We start from the raw sequence: 19,407 nt of genomic DNA on the forward strand, positions 1-19,407 counted from the left end.
ATATACACTTCCTTACTGGGAGTATCAGTGTCCAAAAGCCGTTAGCTGAGGAGCATATCCCAAGTGTGTCATTTCCTGCTAACGGTGAGACAAACGTCACCGCCATCACTTAATAGGACACTTAACCGCCGTCTAGACACCACTAGGCACATTCAGACATCTTGTTTAATCCTCACAGTCTTAGGAGTTAATTACTATTCCCTCTTTTACAAAAAAACTGAAGTTCAAAGAAGATAAGTAACTTGTTCCAGGTTACCTAGTTAGTAAATGGTAGAGTCTGGTCCGTCTGTGACCTTATAAGAGATTTCATAGGGCTTTACTGAGTATGTCGGCAACATGGGCCAGACCAAAAAAAAAAAAAAAACAGTCCAGCCAGCATGGCCTGTTCCCTGTACCAAGTCTGAACTTTTTAAGTGCTCCACCTTTTTTTAAAAAAAAAACTTTGCATTTAGTAGTAGTTAGTTTTTTGCAGCATTTATTCCCAGGCCGTAAATTTTTGTTTCTTCTGGGATATCTTTTTCTTCTGTGCAGCCTCCTCTTCTGGTTTAGGAACAATCTGTTCCTTTTCAGTAAGGATCATCTCAGTGTGGTAGGGAGAGCTCATGTATGGGTTGAACCGACCATGAGCTCTGTAAATCCTGTGCTGCACCTTGGGGACTTTGTTCACCTGGATGTGCTCAATGACCAGAGAATCTGCATCTAAGTTCAGCATTACTCTGCATTTTTGAGCATGTGCAGTAAAAATTCAGCACTTTGGGCCACTGACCCTGCATCCATCCCCACTGTTTGCCCTGGGCACACCTACCAACTCCACCATTGTAATGACAGAATGGCACACATTGCTTCTGTAAAGTGACATCCTTCAGATACTTGGTGGCTTTTCGGATGTGCTTACCCTTCATGGCCTGGATGGTTTCACGAGTGTTCTTAAAGTGAACATGAAGATTTGAACCTCTCGGTCACCTCAGACCACTTACCGGGAAAGCCTGCTCTACCATTTATACTGCCCTTTTGAGGAGTCACTGCATCTCTTACTCTGACTTCACACAAAAGGGAGTTAACTTTACCACTTCTACCTTGTGAACTTGCAAGGAGCCTATAGTGTTATTCAACAGGAAACTATTTGCATCTTGGGACAGATGATACTTTGTTGTACATTAAGACCCCTAAGAGTTTATAGAAGCTGGTTTCATTAAACTTAACAAAATGTTATTTAGAGCAAATAAAACCAATTTCTGGCCTCTGAAAGCTTATTCTACATATCCCCAAAAACAAAATGTTATCTTTTTGTGATGGTGTTTTAACCGCTTTGAGATTGTTTCAGAGCCCTGAGCCACCAGGCAGTATTAAAAGTGAAGAAGAAATCAGAGTTTTAGATACTGCAGAGGTGGCAACCTGTAGTCAAGAAGCATCCAAATCCTATCTAGTTTTCCTTGGTTCCTAGATTCTGTCATGTAAAATGAAAACCAGAATCCCCTGCCTGCATGGCCTGGGATGGGAACTAAGGCTTTTACTCTATGCGGGGTTTCTGCCTTACCTTTTTTTTTTTTTTTCTTTTTTGGCCATGCCACACGGCATGTGGGATCTTAGTTCTCCGACCAGAGATCAAACCCGTGCCCCCTGCAGTGGAAGCACAGAGTCCTAACCACTGGGCCGCCAGGGAATTCCCTGCCTTACCTCTCAAGGCCAGAATTACAATGGTTGGAGGAGGGGAATCAGAGCTCCACCCCGCACCTACCAGGAGGAATAAAAATCTTTTCCTCCAAATCCCAGATTTCTTTTGATCACTGACTCTGGTTTCTTTCACCTTTAAACTTTTCTACTCTTAACACTCCATAAACTACGCACTGACAAGAGGTCGTCTTGTACGAGCAGCAGCTGAGTGAACGTGCCCTCCTTGCTGGTAAGGACTCTGCCACCCCTGGCTCATCCTACGCTTCTCTGCCCCTAGTTCTAACAGAGGACCAGCCAACTGGTTGTTGAATGAGTGAGTGAATGAATTAATGAATGCAGGCCATTTTTACTGGGACTGGTGGCAAAACATCCAAAGAGAAAACTGAAAGGGGAAGACAAACACATTTGCTCACAATTGAAGTTCACTTTCCAAATTTTTTAGCAACTCCAAAAAATGTGAACTGAGTTTAAAGCAGCTCCAGTAAGAGTTGCAGCTTGCTGTCTGAGTGGGTCAGGTTCCTGGATGCCATCGCCCAGCCCTTTGGTACAACATGCTATGTAGCCCTGTCATCACAGATCTGCTTCTCGGCCCTTCCATGACCCGTGGTTCACACCCAGAGCTCTCTTCGTATCTTTTCCCATTAGCTTTCAGAGGTTCTCATTATAATAGAACTCTCTCCGCTCCCAGAAGCAGATGCACAGCCTAGCCGACCCCTGGATTGTAAAAAAGAAAAATACTACAAAGGAAGACAACCCCAAATGAGGCTCTGCAGTCCTCATACCCAGCAGCAGCCAAGAAAGGCTTGGTCCTTTGTCTGGAACAGATGCTCACCCCACACCCCCAAAAACCTGCTTGGTCCAAAAGACAGAGAAGATGAGCAACAGAGTGACGCTGAGCATGACGGCCAGCAGGTAGGCAAAGATCCGGAACTGCGGGTTGCGCAAACACCCCCTCAGAGAGTCGTGGCTGGGGCTGGGGCTGGGGCTGGGGATGGTGGTAGGGGCCACGTCCTGGGGGGGCCCAGTCTGGCTCCCAGGCCCGGGGCCGAGTTCCAGCGTGTAGGCCTGGGGCTGGCGCAGGAAGTAGCGGCTCTTGGGCTCATCCTTGAGACAGAGGTGGTGGCCTTCCAAGATGACGTGGTGGGGCTCCAGGCAGAGCAGGGTGAGCACGGCAGTGTCCGTGGGCAAGTCAGTGACGGGCTGTCCGGAGGCCAGCACAGTGGGCTGGCGACAGAGCGGACACAGCAGCCGGCGCCGGGCTGGAGTCACCAGGCTGAGGTGGGCCAGGCATTCCACGCAGAAGGAGTGGCAGCAGTCCAGCACTTTGGGGGTGTGGAACGTGTTGTTGAAGGGGTTCCAGCACACAGGGCACTCCGGCTCCCGGCCCTGCTTCTCCGCCATCCTCAGACCAGACACTGGGAGGTCTGGCAGGAGACGTCCTGGCAGAAAGGGAAAAGGAGCAAAGGAACACCCATTAAGCTCCGTGCCGGTACTTGGCCCTAGGCTGTGTCCTGTGGATTGTTAACTGGTATTATCGCCCACATTTCACAGATGAAAAAACTTAGGTTCAAAGGTGAAGTGAAATGAACTTATCTACAAAACTGAAATAGAGTTACAAATGTAGAAAACAAACTTATGCTTACCAGGGGGTAAGGGGGGGACGGATAAATTGAGAGATTGGGATTGACATATACATACTACTATATATAAAATAGATAACTAATAAGGACCTACTGTATAGCACAGGGAACTCAATACTCTGTAATGGCCTATATGGGAAAAGAATCTAAAAAAGGATGGATATATGTATATGTATAACTGATTCACTTTGCTGTACACCTGAAACTAACAGGTGTAAATCAACTATACCCCAATAAAAATTTAAAAATGAAGCGATTGTTTCAGATCACCCAGTCCCTAAGCCGTAGAATTAGGTGTGGCACTCCTGCAGCATCCCCTCTACCGGGCCCAGGCCTCAGGCACCCCACGATCATCGAGCTCCCGCGAGGAGACGGCCCCCTGGCTTTGGAAATGGATAAAAATGCTCCTTGTGCTACACGTGATTGCCCTTGGCCTCTTGGGCTCCAGGGAGAGGGAGAGGAGCCACAGTCAGTGCTTCCCACTACAGGGCAAATACTTCCCTCCCTGCTGCCTCGGGTCCTGACTAGCCCAGAGATGGGCTTTGTGAATTCCCTGGTCTACCCCTCCTCTGGAGGCAAATGCCAGGCCCTCTCTCCCTCCTCCCCTTGGGCTGCAGGGCCAATCCTCAGTGCGACTGGCCCAGTCTTTGTGCAGGGCACTGCACTGGCCTGGCAAGGGGGCCTCTGGGAAGGCTTTTCCCCTTGACCTGGAAACATGGAGAGGCTCCCCTGCCCAGATCAGCCCTTCCAGAGCCTCCTCCCAAGATTTGGCCTCCCCTGGCTCCTCCTCCCCCCACCCCCCTTTGTCCTAGAAACTCCCAGAGCACCCACCTGGCCTTCCTTGGCACTACGGCTGTCAGGCAGACTACCCTGAAGGGCCTGAGGCTCCAGCCTCTTCCCCTCCAGGATCTGCAAAGCTTTAGGAGACTGCTTTCTCACCACCAACCCCGGGGCCCATCTCCATAGCAGTGTACACACAGCACCTGGAGCTGCCAGGTAGCCCAGGCTGCAGTCTCCTGAGCGCACCTGCCTGCAGCGAAGGCCAGAGAGCTGCCCAGGTGGCGGGTAGTGAGGTGAGGAAACAGTGTTCCTCTGGAGCGTGGCAAACAACCAACCCTGGAAGCCAAGTTATCTGTGAGACTGTGGGCAGTCTCTTCAAGACCTGGGATTGCCGGCCTGGAAAGGCAGGGGTGGCAATTTCCTTCTTCTAGATTGTGGAGAGGGTAAGTGAGTCTTCTGGGCTTCCTCTCTCCTGGGCCCTCATTTCTTTTCTAAAGTGGCTGAAACCTCCTTCTCAAAGGGGCTGCCTGCCCTACCCTTCAATTGCTATGAAGTTCACCTGCTGCACAGCCTAAAGTCTCTGAATACTCTCTGAATATCAGATTCAACAAGTCCTCTCCCATCCCCTTCCGATCACTTAATGTGCCCAAGGAGCTACACCCAGAACATGCGAGCCCGGCTGCCTTCTTTGTCCTTAGATGACACAGATGGTCAGCCCGGCAGGCACTGACTGCTGAGATCTTGGAGTCCAAGACTCAGCCCTCCCACCATGCTTGGGACTTAAAAGCGGGAGTCAGGGAGGAGGACCACTCCAGCCCCACATCCCTATTTCAACCAGAAACACTTGACTTTTCTCATATTGGTCATCTGAACAAGTTGAAGACTTGAGCTTCTGAGGAAAAAGAAGTTTAAAAACCTCTTCTCCATCCTAACCACTCACTCTGCAGATGGGAGGCAAGAAGTGACTCTCACCCATGGTCACCCACTAGTCAGTGGCAACACCTGGACTTCCAGGCCACCACCATGCTGCTGTCAGAAAGGTAGAGCCCTCAGCCATTCAGTCCACCTGCTGGATGTGTGTTATTAACTGGATAGTGAGTGTTTGCCTTTCACTAGGAGATTCCTCGTGGCCAGAAGTCTCTCATGGTAGGAATCCAGGAACCGTGCAGGGGGGACTTGGGGGTAACGAGTCTCCCTTGTGCCCCCGATATGACATCATCTACCCTGACTGAGTTGGTGCCTGAAGCAAAACCTGTTTACATTCTCACCCATGGCTTCCTGGTTTCCTTCTAGACCCTAGACCTCTGTCACTGCCTCGTGACAGGGAAGAGGAAGTGAAGACACGCAGGAGGAGGATGGAACAGCTCTGGCTGAAGCTCGGATAGTTTGCCAAAGATCCTCAACAATGAATGCCTCCTTCTGTGGACAATTCGTCCTTTCTACGAGCAGTCATTGAGTTAATGAGAGCTCGCCACATGCCAGGTGCTGTGCTAGGCACTGGGTAAATAATGGGGAACAAAATAGACATGGTCTTTGACCTCATGACGTTTAGAGTCTAGTGAGGGAAAGAGACATTTAATGAGTGATGGGCAATAAATACACAATTTTAATTAATACCATAAAGGACAAAAAGGAAAATGGGCTTAGGGGACTTGTTGCTTCAGGTGAGATCACCAGGGAAGCTTTCTCCAGAGAGAGGATATGAAAGCCAAGACCAGAGGATGAGAAGAATCCAGCCCTGCAGGGTGGAAGAAGAGCATTCGAGCTCAAGGGAACAGCACGTGCCAAAGCCTTAGGGTGAGAAAAAGCTCCGTCGTTGTGGAAGTGAAAGGAGGCCGGGTGACTGGGGTGTAGTGGGTGGGTCTGGATGGGGAAGTGGCTTTTAGGAAGAAGCCAGAGATGCTGCCCTGGAGGCTGGGGAGTGCATCTGGGTTTTATTCTAGGGCTGAGCTTGTGTGTATGTATGTGCTTGCCGGCAAGGGTGGGGGTGGGGGTGGGGGTGACCCGATCCTATTTCCATTTTTAAAGTAACATTCCAGCTGCAGAGCAGAAGACAGGGTGAAAGGGATGAGTGGAAATGGAAGACCAGTTAGGGGCTCTAGCCGTGGTCCAGGTTGGGATGGTGGGGCTTGATGCATGTGAGGCGTTGGTGGAGAAGATCAAAGGGATGGGTGAAAGATATCTTTGCAGATGCAATCAAATATACTTTCCAAGAAGCAGTGGACAGCATAGATTCTAGAACCAGGTTGTCAAGGCTATTGACTCCCAACACACTGCTTGTTAGGGCTGTGATTCCAAGTGAACTGTTTAACCTCTCTGTTCTTCAGTTTCTTCTGAAGAGGAAGCTAAAAGTGGTGCCTCAGAGGGTAAAGCTCTTAGACAGAGCCTGGCACCCAGTAAAGACTATATATGAGGTGGTTGCATTATGCCTTCAAATGGATTTGAGAGAGAGGGAGGCTCAAGGCTGACTTTGAGGCCATGAAATTTTCTGCATTGAGCTTTGAGGAGCCCCTGAATTCCAGAGTGTATCAGAAGCAGACCTTCAGTATTTATCAAAGGCCTTAAAATATACATAACCTTGATTCAGCAGTTCCCCCACTGGTAATTTATCCTGTGGAAATAATCCAGGACCTGTGCCAAGATTTGGGTAGAAAGCACGGCTCTAATGGTTAAAAATTGAAAACTGCCTAATTATCCAATAGTAGGACACTTATTAAATAAATTCTGCTCCATCCATACAAAGAGACATTCTGCAGCCTTTAAATGATGTGATAACACATCTATTGATATGGAAATACGTTCATGACATGTCATTAAGTGAAAAGAACCAGTAATAAAACCATATTACGGTACAATCTAATTTTTCAATATATGTGTGCAATGGAAAAAAATGTGTGGAAAAACAAACACTGAAATGTCAACAGTGGTTATCTCTGGGGGTAAGATTATAGGTTTGTTAGTTTGTTTGTTTTTCATTCTCTTGCCTGAAAATTCTAACTTTATTGCACTAAGCTTGTATTACTACCCTTAAAGATCTTCCCCTCCCCACAAAGCAGGCTTCCATTTTCTGAAGTTCCATGGCCAGAGCTGTAAAGAGATGCTCAAGAGGAGAGATGATCACTGTTGAATCAGCACCTGGGCCCTTATCTGCCATGGTCACCTCAGGCCTTGTCTGTGGTTTCAGAGTCTGTCTCCAGGAGGGACTCTGGCCACTTAACCACTGACGACTCACTCTCAAGCCAGGACATCCCAATACCACCCCAAAAACATCGCCTCAGTCTGTGACCAGGTCAGTCAGCCAAATATCCATTGTCTGTAGCATCACCCCCATACTTTCAACCTCCAGAGGAGAGAGGGGAAGAACTAGCATTTTTATAGGACTTCCCAGTTTACAAAGGGCCTCAGTCCTGGCCAGGATCTAAGTGTGGTGACTCACATCTTGATGGTATAATTTGCCTTTTGCAATTTTTTTCCGTTTGCATAGACCGTTTGATTCTGTAAAACCAGCCGCTGAAGGAAGCAGGATCAGGAGTCGACAGTGTGCAGCTATGGAACCAGACTTCTTTGCTGTGAGGTCTTAGACAAATGGCTTAACCTCTCTGAGCTTTGTTTTCCTCTGTAATATAGGCTAATGATCTCACCTTATGAGCTTGCTGTGAGGAGGGGATAATGACTGTTATGTGCCCAGCAAAGCACAGCAGATGCTCCATACATAAGTAGCGTGCTATTTTTACACTCATTTTATAGATGGGAACATCAAGGCTCAGAATGGTGAAGTGACTTGCCCAAGGCTTCACAGCTAAAGAATGGCTGAGCTTGAAAGATGATCCCAGGAGCCCTGCCTCCCAGGACAGCGTTCACCCAGTCGGTGGACGATGCTGCCTCTCAGGATGCAGGGCCCTGTGAGCCGTCCCTCCATGACCCTCCCTGGTTCCTTACCTGCTCCCTCAGCGCCTCCTCCACCTCCTCCAGCTCCTTTGCCTAGCACGGCCCTGCAGCATGTGCTCTGGGCTCTGACTTCTCCCGGCCCGGTTTCCAGGCGGCTGTGGGCTTGCCTCATTTGCATGGTCTTCAGGAAGCTGTCGGCCAGCTCTCCATCTCAGGATTTTCTCCCTTCCCTCTGCTGCCTTTGGACTGTCTGAGCCTACCAGGGACAGCCTGGAAGCTTTGGTTTCATCTTCCTCCTGTGAGTCACTCTTGCTTTTTCTCTAAGGAGGTCGAAGTCCACTCATCTTTGCAGGCCTCTGTTCTGCACCCGGTTGGCCTCCTGCATCACCTCTGACTGCACCGCCTTGGCTCACACACAGCCTTATGGGCAGTTGACAGGCAGGCAGGTTGTCTCTGATGCCACTTCTGCCCCTCGGCGCAGATCGATCCTTTCCTACTCTGCGCCCTGCAACTAAAATACAAAGGGCACTTGTAAAATATTGAGAAAATTATTTAATCCAAAAGGAAAACCATTAGGGGAGAGTCACTGAAGCATAAGCCTGAAGAGCCTGGGTTCTCAGTCAAGTCAGATTTCTGGGTCAGAGTCAAGTCCTCGCCCAGAATCCAGACTCTACTTACTAGTGATGGAGACTTGAGCAAATTAATTTCTCTAAATATTATTTTTCTCAGCTGAAAATGGGCATAATAATTTTACCTATTTGATCCACAGGTTAAATGAGATAATGCATGCAGAGATCATAACACAGTGCCTGGTACACAGTAACATGCAGTAAATGTTAACTATTATTAAGAGATGATCAGGCAAATCACAGAAAAAGAAATACAAGTGGAATATATATGTAATTGTTCAACCTCATTTATAGTTAGAGAAATTCAGATTTTAAATAAGATACTGCTATTTTTCCTATCAGACTGACAAACATTAACATAATATTAACTAAAACCCGCTACTATTATTAAAAGTAATAATAGCAGTTTATGTGCTTTATTAAATGCTTCTGATCTGGGACAATGAATCCTCCCAACACTCTCACAAGGCACAGTATGGATCACATAAAATAAATGACTTGTCCTTACTCTTCCACAGATAAGGAATCAGAAGCTCAAAGCAAGTAAGGGGTTTATTTGCCCAAGAGCTCATGAGAAGCGAGTTAAAGAGCTGAGACTGCAAGTATGACTCTGAAATCTGTGCCGTTGCCTCACTGTCTCCCAAAAGTGTGTTCATACGATCCATCTTTTGTTCCCTCTCCTATTCTCTGTACATATGGTCCTCTTCTTTTATTCCTTTATTGACCATTTAAATTGGGGTTTGGAGAATAAACACAAATAACTGTATTTTATGATGTAATCAAATGCCCTAGTCCCCTTATTTTGTGTTTTAAAATTTTTATTTTAGAAGAGGTAATACATTTGCATGTTCAGCACAAGAGGTTTCATTTTGCAATGAAAATGTTGTTCTCCCAGCTACCTAATTTCCCTAAAAATTAAGGAATTATACTATCAGTTTCTTGTGTATCTTTCCAAAGATGCTTTATGAATACACAAGCAAAACTCCTATGTCAAAACGTCTATGTATTCCTATTCCTCCTTTTTACACAAATGTGCATTTGGTATACATGGTTCTACACCTTGCTTTTTTCACTTAACCATGTATCTGAGATATCATTCTGTGTTAGTGCATTAAGAGCTTTTTCAGTTTTTTAATGGTTGTATCATATTTCATTGAATGGCTGTACCACAAATTACTTAACCATTCCCTTATTGATCTAATCCCTTCATTTGTTGTTATTTGTTTTTTTTTTTTTTTTTTTGGCCGCACCTCAAGGCATGCGGGATCTTTGTTCCTTGACCTGGGATTGAACCTGGGCCCCCTGCAGTGGAAGCGCTAAGTCCTAACCAGTGGACAGCCAGGAAGTTCCCCTAATCCCTTCTTTTTTTTTTTTTTTTTCCCCCGGCCTCTCACTGTTGTGGCCTCTCCCGTTGCGGAGCACAGGCTCTGGACACGCAGGCTCAGCAGCCATGGCTCACGGGCCCAGCCGCTCCGCAGCATGTGGGATCCTCCCAGACCGGAGCATGAACCCGTATCCCCTGCATCGGCAGGCGGACTCCCAACCACTGCGCCACCAGGGAAGCCCTCCCTTCATTTTTAATACATAAATATTGGCTGGAAAAATAAATGCCAAAATGATTGCAGGATTTAGATTAGCCTTGAATTGTCTGAAAAATAGCTGTGTTCTTTGGGAAGTTGTAGATCCCTAACAAAGACCTCTAAGCGTTTTTCCTCTTTCTGAGCAGGAGACAGAGGGATACCTCAAGGCATGACCTGGTGGCCTGGAATTCCCTCTCAGCCCTAGAACGCCCTGCTTTCCAGTATCACTTCGGGTTAACTAAGGTTAGTGAGAATTCAAGACACTGATTCAGCCCAAAGGATCTGGTTCGTATTTGAGAGTTTGGAAGCCATGCTTTCTGGTTTGGCAACTCATGCGAACCATGAAGAAGTTTATACACTTTTACATAATAATATAATTCCCTGTAAGTATCCAAAAGGTATGTGTGATATTGTGATTTATAGTAAGAAATATATGTATATTTGGCCTTCATTCTATTCCTGGCCTGGGATTGAACCCACGCTCCCTGTGGTGGAAGCGTGAAGTCTTAACCACTGGACCGCTAGGGAAGTCCCTTATTTAAAATGCTATTGCAGAAGAATTTTTATTGATCTGTGAAAATGGTCACAATATACTATAAATGGTGGGGGGCAAAGGAGTTACAAAATGTTATATGTATGATCCAGAGTTTGTAAAACAAAATTTATATATAAAGCCTGAAAGGCCATGAGACAAAATGTCCCAATGGTTATCTCTGCGTGCTAAGTTTACTGGTATTGCCATTTTCTTCTTAACTATATTTTCTAGACTTTTATTAATAAATATGTATTATTTTTGCAATAGGAAAATTCACTTGGAAAACAAGGAAATCTGAGTTTTCTGCAACCCGGGAATCCAGAACTTAAAAAGAAGCAAGGAGGGTGTGTAAGAAACCAGTCAGGGCATTGCAAGCATTGACATAAAAATAAAATAACCCATGGCCCTTTCCCGGGTCACTGCTTGTCTAGTGAGCAAATGCATTATCATTAATATCGCTGGGTGGTCAGGGCGAGGGAGTACTTTGCAACCAGTGGAAAATTTTCCGGGGAGATACCCAGGAGAGATAGTGAGCCATCTCAGGAATTTGAGAGTTGAACTAACTTAGTTCATGCTTCGGAGGTGAGGTCAGTCAGCTGGAAAAGCACCTCGTCTAAGCAGTACCTTGGAACCGGGTGAGTGAAGAGTCATGAGACTTGGTGAGGCCCAGCCAAGGTCGGGAATGGAGGCGGAGGGTGGCATGAACCACGCGGGGAGGAAGAGGCAGCAGAAGGCAGTAAATGGGCAGTGGAGGATGGAGAAAAGGCGGTGACGAGGCAGGTTTTGGTCAGGTGATCAGTGTTGAGCGAGCTCCCACCCCCGCCAAGGGCAGGGGGCAACTCTCCCTGTGGGGCACCACGTTGTTATCACTTGGAGCCATGTCTTAGGCTTATCCGGAGGCCAGAACAGTCCCAGCAGCAGAGGCATCACCTGGAGATTGATAGGAATGCAGAAGCTCAGGCCCATTCCAGACCTACTGAATCAGAATTTGCATTTTCACTAGATCTCCAGGGGGATTCAGAGACACACTGAAGTATGAGGACTAATTTAGGAAAAAAATATCCCCAGTATATGCTCCTTGACTCATCCCGGGTACATTTGTCTTCAGGTTCTTAAAGACTTCTCAAGGATCTGACACCAGGAAGAAGATGTCCCAGACAGGGCTGGGTGAATCTCAGCCTGGGAATGGACACCGTCCCTCCCTCCCCATTTCCTGTGTGCAGCATCTGAGTTTGTTTTACACGTCACAATCCTCATGCAAAACCCTTGGGGCCAGATGTGTTTCAGAATTCAGAATTTTTCATATTTTAGGAAGATAATATGATGCATTTACCATATACTAGTGAGACCTGAGGCAGCACCTGGTAGTCAAATGCATTAATATTCTGCAATTTATTTTAAAGATTGATACCCAAAATGATAAGCACCATCAGGTCAGTTTTGGCACCAAATTTAATGAAAAAAACCTTTGTCTCCAGAATGGGGGGATTTTAAGCATTGTGGATAAGGATTATGAACTGTTTTATTATTTTATTTTATTTTAAAAATGTGTCAATTGAATAAATTTAGAAACACTGATATACCACTATTTCCCAGCCCTCGTTTACCTCAGACTTAGCAGGAACTACAGGATCTAGATATTCTTTCAAATATAAAGTAGTTCACATAATTCCTTTTATCAAGCAGGTCACATCTGGCATTGTTATTCCCAGATCAATTCAAGGGATTCTGTGAGAAGTGACTGGATTTTGATGAAATTAAGAATTTATCCCAGCTAACATCAGTGCGAAACGTCAGAGCTAAGGCTAGACCCCAGGGCCTCCAGCTCCTAGCCCTGCGCTTTCCTCCTCTCCCTTCATCTGCCTTCCCCTCCCCTCTCTGTCCCCAGGCAGAGGGTTCCTGGCTGAGGACACAGGACAGCAGGCCTCCTGCCCATGCCACCTGGTGTGTTTAGAAACACAGAACTGCAATTGGACGGTTCTTCCTCCAGCTGGGCTGTGAATGAAGCACGTTGTCTTCCAGTCCCCCAGACATGCTGCCACATCAAGGTGGCAGTAATTGCCCCCTGAAGGTCCTTGGAGTGAGTTGGGCCAGGCACAGCTGGGTAAGTCCTGACACTTACTCTGAAGCCCTTCTCCACATGACCGCTGCCAGGAAGACAGTGGCAAAAAGTTGCAAGAGGCCGTTTGTACAAGAAAGGGCCAGGGCAGTTTCCAGGAAGGTCTAAAAGGCCTTCTCCAAATTCCCGGAGAGAAGGCTCCTGGGCCAAAGTCCATCTCTGCTCTTGGAATGCTCAGCTTGCAAAACCGACAGAGGGATCCTTTCATGGGGCTTTTAGTCGAAATCAGGAAGCCGGGCCCCTCCCTCCTCTCTGGGTTCCCAGGGCCTCATGGTTGGCACTCTTCTCTATGGCACTTTCTCATTTGTGCTGGTCTCTACATCTGTCTAGTTTCCCTTCTCTCATGGGAGTTTATTCTTTAACTTTTATTGTAGTACATGTCCAATATGGAGAAATTAGGCAACTCAGATGAATATAACACTGACACTTAGGAACAATGCTAGGCACTATCCGAGAGGCTCTACCTGAATCATATGACATCCCTGATGACAACTCCGTGAGTAGGTGCTGCCATCATACCATCTCCATTTCACAGATGACGGCACTGAGACACAGATTAAGTCTCTTGCCCAAGGTCGTGAGGCTAAGAAGAGGCAGACTGGGATTTGAACCAGGCATGGTGGTGCTGGAGTCCACGCCCTAAAACCAGGCCACACTGCCACCTCTAAGGAGAAAATAAACTCACCCAAAATCCTACATGCAGAGATGACCACCGAAAAAATAAAGCTCAGGACCCAAACAATGGGAAGGGTCTAACATAAAGCCCTCGCCACAATAAATAAGACTGTAAAAATAACATCTTCTGGATGAGAGGCAACTCAAAGTGGTTTTTGTAATTGTATTATTGTATCCTAATTATCACATCGTTCAAACGAATGGGTCATAGAATCTTCAGTATGAAACTTGAATTATGGTTTCACAATAAGAACTTTTCTACGGATGGTAATTAGAAACAAAGAAAAATTCTTTCTGGACAAAGGTATGTTTATCATAGCCTTTCAGTCCCTTTATAAGTATTTTAAATGCAAACTTTTTTTCATACATTATTATAAAATATGTCATACTCTATGTACTGTTTTGTAGCCTTTCCGCTTATCTTTCCACATCATAAAATAGTCTTCTACAACCTTTTCTTCAAAATGAAAATAGTCTTGTTTTTGATCATAAAAGTGACAAAGGAAAGAACAAATTTATGTATTTGCTTGTAGTATATGCGTGAAATGTCTCTGAAAGAGTACAGTAGATGCTGGTAACACTGGTTACCTCTGGAGGGAGCCAGATGGAAGGCAGATGTGGATGAGAGAGAGACTGTAATGTATAAACTCTTGCAGTCTTGATTATGACTATGTGAATGAGTTATCTATTTCAAAAATAACTAAGTTTTTAAAATGAAACTGATTCATTCTCATTACAAAAAAGGCATAAAGTAGAAGATAAATTCATCTTTAAACTCAATACCCAGAGATAGCACTGTTAATATTTTTGCTCTATTTCTTCCAGACCTTCATCTATGAATGTATAGACATATGTGCAGATATATTTTTACCAAAATGGGATGAGCCTATATGGGGCTGTTTTGTCACCTGTGTTTTTCACTTAGGGTGAATCGTGGACAACATTTCATGCAGCCCCATTTTAAATGTGTACAAGGTTATTAGTCATGTGAAGGTGGCTGGTTTCCAAAAGACTATTTCTGGATGGACTGTGAGTTCAGCACCTGGACATGCAGGGCTAGTTGACACCAGTGTTATTTTATTGGAAGACTCAGATGAAATTATGATTGTGAAAGTAGTTTGTATAGAGCATACAAGGTTTTACTGTTAAAATTCTGGCCTCTTAACTGGAGGTATCAGGAAGAAAGGTACAATCAAAACCAGCTGGTCCAGCTTCTTTCTAATGTTGGCCCGCAGAGCTGACACTTCCCTCGTACAGTCTTCAACATTTACACACTGATCTTTAAAACTGAGGCTTGAAAAGTTTAAGAGCACAAAGTGTTAGCAAGGGTATGGAACAACAGAAACTCTGCTGAAGGTCCTCCACAGCTGGTGGGAATGTGAACTGTGACAAACTTTTTGGAAAAGAGGTGGTATCTACTAAAGCTGATCATGCACTCTACCCTATGGCCCAGAATGGCCTCCCCTGGTTCTACAGTGAATACAATGCCTGAATATTTCACCAGATGACATACTAATGGAATGTTCATAGCAACACTAACTATAAGAGCCCCAAACTAGAAACACCCATATGCCCATCAGTAGTTAAGTGGGTAAATTATAATATTGTCACACAATAGAATACTATCAAACAATGTCAATCCATCTCACAAACATGTTGAGCCCAAGAAGCCTGACGAAAATTAAGCGCACATATTGTTTCACCTAACTCTACTGCTGGATAACAAACTGTCCCCAAAACTAGTCTTAAAACAATTTATTGTTTTTCATGATTCTGTGGGCTAGCTGCGCAGTTTCTCTTCTGATTTCATCTATGGCTGCATTCAGCTGCAGGTTTGGCAGGGCTGGAAGGCCCAAGGTGACCTTGTTCACATGTGTGGTGGTACTGGGTTCTTCTCCACAGGGCCTAGGTCACTCCCTGACGTGGCAGCCTTGGAGTAGCATTCCAAGAGGGTGAAAGTGAAGTGGCAAGCTCTCTCTAAGGCTGAGCCTCAGACTTGCATAGCATTTGTTCTTCTGCATTCTGTTGGTCAAACCAAGTCAAAGGCCATCACAGATTCAAGGGCTAGGAAAATAGATCCCATCTACTAATGAGAAGTTACTTTGCAAAGGGTCACACATACAGGGATGGGAGAAGCTTGTGGCCATATCTTCCATCTACTACAATATGATTCTACTTATATAAAGTAGAAAAGCAGACAAAACCAGTTTATGCTGTTACAAATACCTTGGCAGATAGTTCTGAAGGGGAGTATGAGGGAGGCCATCTGCGTTCCTGGATGTATTATGCTTCTTCATCTAGGTTACTAGAGTGTGTTCAGTTTAAGAAAATTCAGCCAGCTATAAACTTAAGACATATGAAACTCTGTGATGGCTAAACTTGAATTAAAAGTTTATGTGTGTGTGTGTGTGTGTGTGTGTGTGTGTGTGTGTGTGTGGCTTAAAAAGAATGAAGTTCTCTTTCAAGTCACAGTACAGCTGGTCAGGCTGTTGGAACAGCTCAGCTCCTGGAGGTTATTTGGGGCCCCAGTTTCCTTCTTTCTTGTTGTTGCATCATCTTATCCTTATCTGAATAGCTGAAGCTGTTGCTGGCAGCCTGCATCCCATCTAGTGGGAAGGGACTCAGAGGGGAAATCCTAGACAAACATACTCCTTTTGAGCTAATAGGGTGGAAGTTACATCACCTCCACTCACACTCCACTGAAACCAGCTTATTCTTATGGCTGTGCCTAGCTGGGAATGCTGTCTTAGCTGGACTGCCCATGCCAAGAAGTGCCCATTTCAGGAACAACTAACAGTCTGCTGTGTTTTAATGATGAAGGTGTTCTTTGATAATTATGCTTTAAAAAGGCCATTCAGAAAAAGCTAAGTTCCTTTATCTCAGTGTTAAAAGATTAAAAAAAACAAGTGGGGGCTTCCCTGGTGGTGCAGTGGTTAAGAATCGCCTTCCAATGCAGGGGACGTGGGTTTGATCCCTGGTTGGGGAGCTAAGCTCCCACATGCCGTGGGGCAACTAAGCCCCCTGTGCCTCAACTACTGAGCCTGCGTGCTCTAGAGCCCGTGCACCATAACTAGAGAGCCCGAGCGCCGTGACTAGAGAGACGCCTGTGCCGCAACAAAGAGCTCGCGCCCTGCAACGAAAGATCCCGTGTGCTGAAACTAAGACACGGTGCAGCCAAATAAATAAATAAATATTTAAAAAACAAGTGACCTGAGTTCTATACTTGCCATTCCTGTGTCAAAATGAAGGCTGTTACAGACTGAAAACAACGCGTCTCTCAATACCAGTGCTGAAAACACACATGTGAAGGTACATTTCTGCTGCTACAGCTAAAAGATCGGACATTATTTCTGTTTCAATGACTGTAAACTCAGAACTCCTGGGGAACCTTCTTTAATAATCACTGTTCAGGGGCTTCCCTGGTGGCGCAGTGGTTGAGAGTCCGCCTGCCGATGCAGGGGACACGGGTTCATGCCCCGGTCCAGGAAGATCCCACATGCCGTGGAGCGGCTGGGCCCGTGAGCCATGGCCGCTGAGCCTGCGCGTCCGGAGCCTGTGCTCCGCAACGGGAGAGGCCACAACAGTGAGAGGCCCGCGTACCACAAAAAAGAAAAAAAAAAAATCACTGTTCAGGAAGATAGTGATAATGGGGACTTGTCTGATACTTTGGGGATACTGATGATATTCACTGCATCACAGGACTTGCTGGTAGCTATTTTAAAGAAAATAATCACTCTTTTCCAGGTTATTTTTAACCTCTTAGTAAAAATAAAGGTCCTCTTATAAGATAGTGTAAGCTGCCAAAAAATAAATAAAAAGGTCATTAATAATCACCATGCATTTTTCCTTAAATATATAAATATTTTCAACTTACATAAGTAAATATATAATTTAAAAAATTTTAAATATAATTGACCAGATTCCAAGGGTTTATATACTTTCCTAGAAAAAACTTGGACTTCCCTGGTGGTCCAGTGATAAAGACTCCATGCTTCCACTGCAGGGAACGTGGGTTCAATCCCTGGTAGGGGGACTAAGATCCTGCATGCCGTGCACTGTGTCCAAAAAAGAAAAAAGAAAAAAACAAAGAAAAAGTCAAGTGTCTTTGGAAAATTCCTTTATATGATTTTAGAGGAATAGCCTCTAAAATGAAGTGTTCAATGCACAAATGAATGCATTTTAGCAGCCTGTATCTTAGGTGCTGAGAGTACGTGATTAGAGCATATAAGACTGAAAAATCCTATAATACATTTGGATTTATTAATCTATTTTCTACTTAAAATGCACAGATAAGGAATTTTTATGTCAAGCATGTGTAGAGTGTAGGGAAACATTTATTTATTTATTTATATTTACCTTTGGCTGCGTTGGGTCTTTGTTGCTGCACGCAGGCTTTCTCTAGTTGTGGCGAGCGGGGGCTACTCTTCATTGCAGTGCACGGGCTTCTCATTGTGGTGGCTTCTCTTGTTGCGGAGCACGGGCTCTAGGCGCATGGGCTTCAGTAGTTGTGGCGCATGGGCTTAGTTGCTCCACGGCATGTGGGATCTTCCTGGACCAGGGCTCGAACCCGTGTCCCCTGCGTTGGCAGGCGGATTCTTAACCACTGCACCACCAGGGAAGCCTGGGAAACAATTTTATTGGTAATAGAACTGGGCTACTTCATCAGAGCCCTTCTATTTTCTCACATATGTTCCCGCTGTTCCCCTTTCCTGGGACCCCTCCCAACCACTCCCTTGGATTTTCTGTCTTCCTTCTAGAAGAAAGGCTCACCTGTAGCACTAATAGTTCAGGATTTGCTAGGACTTTCCCCGAGACACCTGTCTACTGCTCCCAGGCACCTGGCCAGGAGGATCTCCTTGGAGCCAAAAAGTTAATAACTGGTCCAGAAAATACATAATGTCATGGCCTACAAATTTCTAAAATGAACTTTGTGACATCATGCAGAGGCAAAGGGGTGAGGAGGAAAGTCAGGCAGACCCAGGCCCAGATCTCAGTTCTCCCCTTCTTCCCCACACGTGTAACCTCGGGCAGAGGACTGGATGTCCCCGGGCCTCAGCTTCCTCATCTGTGACATGAGAATAACACAACTGCAGTAAGGATACATGTATTCAGCCACCTGTAGGTGCTCAATGATGCAGCTTCCTCTCCCACCACCCACTTTGTCCTTTCAGAGCTCAAAGATCCATAACTTAGGGAATCACAGGGAAGCTGAACAATGGCTAAAGGTTTAGAAAATACCATCTAAGGAGAACGGGTGAAGGAGTGGTAAATGTGTTGTGTGAGAGTTTAGTCTGGACAGAGCGGGTGGTAAGGAGTTGTGGCTGCCATTTGTGAGCACCCACTAGCTTGCTTGGCATTTAACACAGTTGAATCCTTAGAACAGCCCTGTAAAAAACGTCTGATTATGAAGCTCCATATTATAAGTGAGGAAACTGAGGTTTTATAACTTTCCCAAGATCATCCAGCTAAATGGGGAAATGGAGAGTCCAATTCAGGTCTGACACTTTGCACGAGCTTAAGATCCTCCTGCCTCGTGACTGGAGGCAGCACGGGGGAGGTGGCCCCAAAGAGGAGCAGAAGGGGACAAGGAAGATGGCTGTTAGCCACTGGTATCAGGGACAGGCAGAGGCCAGAGAGGACGAATGCTAAATCTTTCTTTGGGACTCATCAGAAAGGGACTCTCCAGGCCTCAGCTGCCTTAGGTATGGACCTGCCTGACGGCAGGAGTGACTGTTTCCTGGAGGAAAGCAGGCTTGTGAGCACCAGGCTGGGGACTGTGCTCCTGGGGGCCACACAGACAGAGCCGAGCGTCCTGCCCCTCCTCACCGAGGGGGGCTCAGTGGCTGGCACAGTTGAATCCATCTTTCTGCTTTTTTCTATATGTTCC

General features: G+C 45.8%; 1 protein-coding gene and 1 pseudogene across 2 annotated transcripts in view; one reads left to right on the top strand and one right to left on the bottom strand.

The window, feature by feature from the left end:
- Positions 1-2,502: 2,502 nt before the first annotated feature.
- RNF183 (ring finger protein 183) lies at positions 2,503-4,257 on the bottom strand (the record flags this gene model as incomplete). Its single annotated transcript, XM_082620639.1, has 2 exons — positions 4,146-4,257; positions 2,503-3,113 (listed from the first exon to the last, which is right to left on the bottom strand). Exon 2 carries the CDS (start codon positions 3,073-3,075, stop codon positions 2,503-2,505), a length of 573 nt encoding a protein of 190 aa, XP_082476765.1. The 5' UTR covers positions 3,076-3,113; positions 4,146-4,257.
- A 7,151-nt stretch (positions 4,258-11,408) lies between these two features.
- Positions 11,409-19,407, top strand: part of LOC309806751 (ferritin light chain-like) — a 34,429-nt pseudogene continuing 26,430 nt past the window's right edge. Inside the window, exon 1 of the transcript in view lies at positions 11,409-11,494. The product of the transcript in view is annotated as a ferritin light chain-like (transcript). The remainder of the gene's footprint in view (positions 11,495-19,407) is intronic.

The sequence above is a fragment of the Mesoplodon mirus genome, assembly GCF_964341445.2.
Source record: "Mesoplodon mirus genome assembly, chromosome: 1".
In the NCBI taxonomy this organism is placed as follows: Eukaryota; Metazoa; Chordata; class Mammalia; order Artiodactyla; family Ziphiidae; genus Mesoplodon; species Mesoplodon mirus.